We start from the raw sequence: 7,212 nt of genomic DNA on the forward strand, positions 1-7,212 counted from the left end.
CCCTCCCACATACTGCATCATGAGACAGAACGGCATGATATGAACAGTTTTGGTTAAATCAAGGCAAAAAATTCAGTTCTTTAGGAAGAGCTGAACAGACTTTTCTTTTCTCGCTCCACTTCAAGGCGACTTAATCCCAGCTCCGCTCAGGAAAGGGAGATACAAACGGATCACCGACATCCGTTTTCTCAGGACCGCCACCCAACAAACGCTGGCGTCTCTCGTCCTACAGTTCCTCGGGGGCGGGGACAAAAAAAAAAAAAAAAAAAAGAAAGGACGAGAAACTGGAAATCTTGTTGTGACCACGGAACGGCCAAATACCCAGTGTCCACTGCGATAGGTGTGAAGGCCAAACAAAAGCGCCGCACGAATATCAGTGCAACGGAGCTCACGTCGAAAACCCCCCCAAAAATTAAATAAAAAAATAAAAAATATCCAACACAGTTCAGGTACGTGGTCACAACAGCAGCTGTCTTTGGCAAGAAGTCAACAACAAGTCCACGATGTCACCTTCTGCCCATTTCGCTCTGTCTCATGAAGTGGATGTTGTTGGCGCTGTCTGAGAGTTCTGGGTATTGTTCCACAGAGATGACAAAGTATCCGTCGTAGCCCTGCACCCGGCCCGTGCTCAACAGCTGCTGCTTTTCGCCGTCTGTCCATAAGCGACCGCCCTCTTCCCCTTCCCGGAGTCTCTGCTGTTCTTTCTGCCACGCTTGCGAGACGGCCCGTTGCCGGGCGAGTTCCAACACGTGGACCTTCTCCTCGTCCAGCGTGGTCCCGTAGCGGGTGTTCAGGCACAGGGTGCCGTACTGGAGTTGTATGTCCGTGTAGCGTCTAGTCCTCGCGCCAAGAACGGTGTTGATCTGGGACACCGTGACGTTTACCCCGTTCTCCAGGGTACGGCGGCCGCCGCTGAGGCCGAGGATGGACAGGTCGTTCTCGGATGGTCCCTGCTTGACGAAGTAATGGGTGTCCACCCCGTCGACGGTGAAATGGAGGTTGTCTAAATACTGGGCATTGTTCAAAATGGCCGCGATTCTCCTTCCGTCCTCGTTGGCGACGCTAATGATGTCCGTGGCGACTCGGCCGTCCTTCAGCGCGAATTTCACGCCCTTTCCGAAGATGGAGCCGTAGGACGCGAAGGTCTTGCTCTCCTTTTCCGGTTGGCAGCCGGCAATGGTGGAGCTGAAAATCTGATCGAAGCGCTCCAACGTGACGAACGCCTTCAGCTGCTTCTGCACCTCGCACTGGACTCCGAGGATGGACTAAAAAAAGAAGATAAACACGGTTACTAAAAGACTTGGGGAACTGCCGCCCATTCCTGACGGTCCTAGAAGCATAGAACCCGCCGGCAGATCGGCCCCATCCGGCCCCCGCCTAGTCTCCTGCTGTAAAGACTCAAACCTTAACCAGTCGTTGGTCTCGTCTTAGATTCAGGAGCCATATGTCGATCCCATGCATGTTTAATACCCTCACTGTATTACCCTCTACCACCTCTGCTGGGAGACTGTTCCATTTATCTGCCATCCTCTCTGTAAAGTAAAACTTCCTCGCATTTTATCTAAACCTCAGAACCTTCAGTATCTTTTTTTTCTTTCTGCTACAGCTTTCACTTTAAATCACGAACGCCATCTACTTTAACTGCTTTTAACGCTCCCTCCGGCTAATGGACATTTAGACATACATAATTGATTGAATCACAAATCAAGGACTCATGCGGCTGTTACCACTTTAAAGTGTAAAATCCATTACGTGTCAATAAAGCCACGAGGTGTGAAATCCCCCCGGCCGAGATAAGTGTCTGAACGGCGGGACTCTGAGCCCTCAAACCGGGGAGCCAGAGGGTCGCGGGGAAGGTTAAGCGCCGATCGCCTTCTCCAACCCGAAGCAATGAGAGAGTCTGATCCCCGAGGAACGAGACTTTCTTCACGCAACGGCGTGCGCCGGAATACCGAGAGGGCATCCGTCGGAGGGTAAAAAGCGTAATGGCGGCGAATCGAAGGGGGCCTGACTTTCAACCCCAGAACCAGGAATAATTAAGGCAGAAATCTTTATAAAAATGAAAAAAAAGCCTGTGCTTCATCTGTACTAACGGAACCGCGCATGACTGACGGGGGGAGATTATTCACACGATATCTGGGATACAAATGTAACCTGCGTGGGTTTAAAGGAATCTATGGAAAATAATACCCCCCCCCAGAGCTGTATACAGTAATATAACCCCCACAGCGCTGTATACAGTAATATAACCCCCCAGCGCTGTATACAGTAATATAACCCCCCCAGCGCTGTATACAGTAATATAACCCCCAGCGCTGTATACGGCAATATAACCCCCCAGCGCTGTATACGGTAATATAACCCCCAGCGCTGTATACGGTAATATAACCCCCAGCGCTGTATACGGTAATATAACCCCCAGCGCTTTATACGGTAATATAACCCCCAGCGCTGTATACAGTAATATAACCCCCAGCGCTGTATATAGTAATATAACCCCCCAGCGCTGTATACAGTAATATAACCCCCCCAGCGCTGTATACAGTAATATAACCCCCAGGGTGCTGTATACAGTGATATAACCCCCAGCGCTGTATACAGTAATATAACCCCCAGGGCTGTATACAGTAATATAACCCCCAGCGCTGTATACAGTAATATAACCCCCAGCGCTGTATACAGTAATATAACCCCCAGCGCTGTATACAGTAATATAACCCCCAGCGCTGTATACAGTAATATAACCCCAGCGCTGTATACAGTAATATAACCCCAGCGCTGTATACAGTAATATAACCCCCCAGCGCTGTATACAGTAATATAACCCCCAGTGCTGTATACAGTAATATAACCCTGTGTTATATCATCATGTGATATTTTGGGTGACTTTCTTGGTTCAATCACCGCACTGAGCTGATGCTTTATGGCAATGCTAATGAAGTCCGTTCCTTCATAGACTTTCATTAGTCAGAGAGTCGGACTGGGTGATTAAGACTGAGCCGTTCAGCAGTATTTTTAAGCAGATATTGCGTGGCATCTTTTTATTGCAACGCAACGAAAAACAAATCGTTATGTACTGGCACGGAATAAAAAACAAGACAGGATGCTTCTCTTAATGATGGCAACTTACAAAGTGACATCATAACTGCTCGGCATTACGGAAGTCTGAGATTTCCTGGAATTTTGCTGGATATTAAATGAATTTATTTTTTTTTATATTATTTTCACACTGCGGCCAGGTATTTCCCCAAACAGGACGTCAGCGCGGCCCGCGGATGGATTTACCTTGGTGTTGTCCCACTCCTGGGTTTTCATCTGGGTGTTGAGGAGTTCGTAGGACGGCTCCATGGCGTCTATGTCGGGTTTAGGGTAACCGGGGATCACGTTGTGCAGCTGGAATCCGAAAGTCAGCAGCCAGCTGTTCACGTCTGGAGCGGCGGGGAGAAAAAAAAAAAAAAGAAAAAAAAAGAAAAGAGCAATTCTTTAGTAGGTAAAACACCCGCACCCCCCAGGAGGCTTCACGCCAGCCTCAAAACACATTTATTTTGTGTGAAAACGCATCTGCCTATCACAGGCACTTAAATGAGTTCAAAGCCGGCGAGTGACCGCTAAATGACCTTCGGGAGGGAGTTTTAGAATTTTTAGAATAAGAGACACTAATATAGAATATTAAAAGAAAAAAAAGATAGTTATGGAAGTTACTCCAATGATGCCCCCCCCCGCTATCAGCTCAGCTTTTTAATCTTATTAATCAAGGCTTTCTTTTCTGCCCGAGGATGGTGAGGGGCAAATCTCTTCTTTTTAGGTTGCAATCCCGTATGTGGCCAGAGGGGGCGCCAGAGATAACGGGCAGCTATACCTATAGCTCTGTATTAGTTATGTCTTATCCCTTTTTTTTTTTTTTACTTCTCAGATTTCTTGCTTTGGCAAAGACGACTTATTCTGATCTCCCAACAGAGAGGTTTGACTTTAACGTAACTTGAAAAAAATATATGTTTGGGTCCCAATAGTTTTAAAGTAAAAATTTTTTTTATTTTTTTATTTTTTTAATAGCCCTTTTATAACCCCAACCTGGCAGAAAAATAAAAAAATATACAATGAAAAGCAATCTTTTAGATTTCCTAAAAAAAGCATATTTTTGGCCATCAGAGTGATTTTATTTTAAGTTATTTTGAATGCGGAAACAAATTAACCAGATGTGCGAGCCCCGACGCCAGCATCTGCCGGGTACATGGATGGTTAAACCTCCCCAAAGTATCCAGGGATTCTACTGTATATTGAATGAGTAATTAATCACAACGCAACAATAAATCACAATGCGTCCTGTTGTTGAATAATGTCCTTGGGAAAAAAAATGAAGGTCACGGCGAGATGTTTAATTTGCTGCAAGTCCACACCACTCCTTTTTGAAGCTGCGGTTTAATGAAGTCACTCGCCGAGCGCCGCTTCGTTAAAACTTGGCGGACTTTTTTTAATTATTATTATTCAACTATTTGTTGCCCCCTTTTTTTTTTTAGAACTTTTTTAGTCTTAGGTATTAAGAAAATGATACTTTGTTATATTTCTGTAATATAATTGCGTAATATGTATAGTTGAACGACGGCTTCCGTGAGGTTCTCAGCCAATCGCAGTCTCAGATCGCGAGAGCCGAAGTTCTACAACCTCTGAAAGGATGACCGGAAGGAAGACGGAGCAGACGCCTGGTTAACATGGAGGACCTAGAACCAGAAGGAAGACGGAGCAGACACCTGGTTAACATGGAGGACCTAGAACACCTCGTAGACGAGACCCACCTGTCATGTAACACTTTGTATCCTGGGAGCCGCTCACCGGGTTGTTGTTCTTAAACATGTAGAGGTTGAAGGGTATGACGTTGGTTGAGCTCAGGCGCTTCCAGACGTCGTGGTCAGGGCTGGTCCAGCGGCCTGCCAGCACGTCGTATTCCCGTCGACCCATGTGGATGAGTTTGGTGAGAGGGTCGTACAGGCCGCCGTGGTAGCCGATGATGATCTGAAAGCCGGGGTTGGAGTCTAGGTAGATCTCTCCGTAGGCCGTGTATAGAATCTGTTTGATCATTAACCCGGTTCCGCTAAAGACCGCCAGCGGGGTCCCTATATTGTCGCAGGCGATGTAAAACTCGTCGCCGCTGCTCAGCTCCATGGCGAAGAGGTGACCTTGAAGGTCGTAATAAAGGGAGGCGATCTCCGAACTCGAATGGTTGTAGAAATGGGTGACTCTCGTAGGGTTGGCAAGGTCTGCATAGAAGAACTGTAGATGCTGACCGGAGTTCGTCTTCCGCGAGACCCTCCTTCCGAGCCCGTCGTAACGGTATTTCACGCTCCAGCCGCCAACTCGGTTATACGCTTTGACCAGAAGACCGGCAGAGTTGTACTCAAAGACGTCGCCCCCCCTCTGCCGCAAGAACCCGTCTTCGTCCATCTTATACTGGACTTCCCCCAGCCTCGTTATCCGGTCCCTCAAATCGTACCTCAGCGGCGTGAGACGGGCGCTGTTCCCGGGGCTCAACAAGTGCAAATTCCCATTCAGGTCATAACTGTACCTCCACAGCGGCTTGTCGTTGATGGACACGGTCTGTAACTGGCCGTCGGGGTCATAGTCATACGAGTACCTTGTAGTATTTGCGTAGGGGCCAACTTTTAACTCCTTCTTCACTACTCTCCCCATATTGTCGTACTGCACGGTCATCCAGTACATCAGGGACCTGAAGATTTCGTACTGCACCTCTTTCACCCGGCCATAGGTGTCAAAGTGCTTCGTGTGGGTCATGACGGCCGTGGTGATGATCTGATTTATGTCGTAATAGATGACTCCGAATTTACCGAACTGCTCGGTCTTCCCCGAGACATCATCGTACCGGTACAGGTCGATCGGCAGCGGGGTCTCGTTAATGACGGCCTGCATGCTGGTGACCCGGAAACTGTTGTCGTAGTTATAGTCGAAGCGGGCATTGACCATGCCTTCCTCCGTAAACCGGAATATCTGCCGGTCTATGAGAGGACCTATCTGCCGGTAACGGATGGTGCAAGTGAACCCTTCGTTTTGTAAGTTAATGGTCTTCAGCATGCCAGCGGTTTCGTCGTAGCTGAAGGCTATCTTGGTGGTGTCGTACATGATCTCGGACAACTTGGACAGCTTGCCGTATTTGTACACCACCCGTCTCCCCGTTCCTTGGTAGAGCGTCTGAAGGAGCTGGCCTTCTTCTGAGAAGTCCTGAATGACGGACGCATTGCCTTCTGGAGGCCGGTAGATATTTCTGTAGTACCCGATGGAGCGGACGGTCTCCATGGTTTGCCGGGCGACGTTGGGCATCGTCACCGAAGAGAGGCGGTCATTCTTGTCGAACTCGAAGATGTACTGCCTCTGGCTATGAAGAAGCAAGACCATCGACTGGAAAGAAAAACGAGAAAGAAGAGATTGTAACCATTGGCGAGCACCATTCCATAAACTTTTTCACCGGTGGTCAACCCCAAGCCCTGACACTTAACAATACTTGGTTTTCACGCGGCCGCTGCGACTTCAAACACTACTTGGTTCTTGCTCCAGGGGCCGCCAGTCTTTGGAGAGTCATTACCCCCCATATGCTGGAAACCCGACGCACCTTTTCCAGATAGGTGTAGCTCCATGATTTTCCATCGGCAAAAGTCCTAGACGTTATCCTGCCGGCTGGGTCATACTCCATGCGTTCGGACATGGTTCCTCGCTGAATCCCGGCGATGTGCCCCCCGGGGGAGTAGGTAACGTTGACCCCGTTCAGACGACTGCTCGGGGACCAAAGGGTGGGTCTTCCGGCTTGATCGTACAGGATTCTCAGGGTGAACTTCCGATGGTCGTCGTAGATCTTTTCCGTCCTCGTGACGCGATCGAAATCGAGAGACAGCAAGTTCCGGTTGTGAACCTACAGAGGACAAACAGCAGAGGAGCGACGCGTTAATAGATACAAAAAACATTCTGTGTAAGCGATATAAAATATCACGCGAGGTTCTATGGCAAAATGTTGACAATTCTTTTTTGGTTGCATTAATCAGTTTAGATGTTTATCTGGAATCACCCAGAATCGACACGCAATAAAGAGCCCAAAACCAGAGCAAAGCGGAGCATCGCGCAGGACCCGAGACACAAAGCCAGAGGCGCATACTCTTCTCTAATAATAACTGCCTGCCATGAATAAAGGCAGCGCGTGCACGAGGGCAG

General features: G+C 48.3%; 1 protein-coding gene across 4 annotated transcripts in view; it reads right to left on the minus strand.

The window, feature by feature from the left end:
* Positions 1–506: 506 nt before the first annotated feature.
* Positions 507–7,212, minus strand: part of LOC149276033 (teneurin-4-like) — a 144,744-nt gene continuing 138,038 nt past the window's right edge. For all 4 annotated transcript variants that reach the window (XM_089503995.1, XM_089503991.1, XM_089503994.1 and 1 more), the window contains 4 exons: positions 6,620–6,916; positions 4,794–6,408; positions 3,286–3,428; positions 507–1,265 (listed from right to left, as the gene is read on the minus strand). In XM_089503995.1, coding sequence (XP_089360121.1) covers positions 507–1,265; positions 3,286–3,428; positions 4,794–6,408; positions 6,620–6,916 — 2,814 coding nt within the window. The remainder of the gene's footprint in view (positions 1,266–3,285; positions 3,429–4,793; positions 6,409–6,619; positions 6,917–7,212) is intronic.

Source organism: Sceloporus occidentalis, unplaced genomic scaffold (genome assembly GCF_023333645.1).
Source record: "Sceloporus occidentalis isolate IW3139 unplaced genomic scaffold, rSceOcc1.0.p SCAF_250, whole genome shotgun sequence".
Taxonomy (NCBI): Eukaryota; Metazoa; Chordata; class Lepidosauria; order Squamata; family Phrynosomatidae; genus Sceloporus; species Sceloporus occidentalis.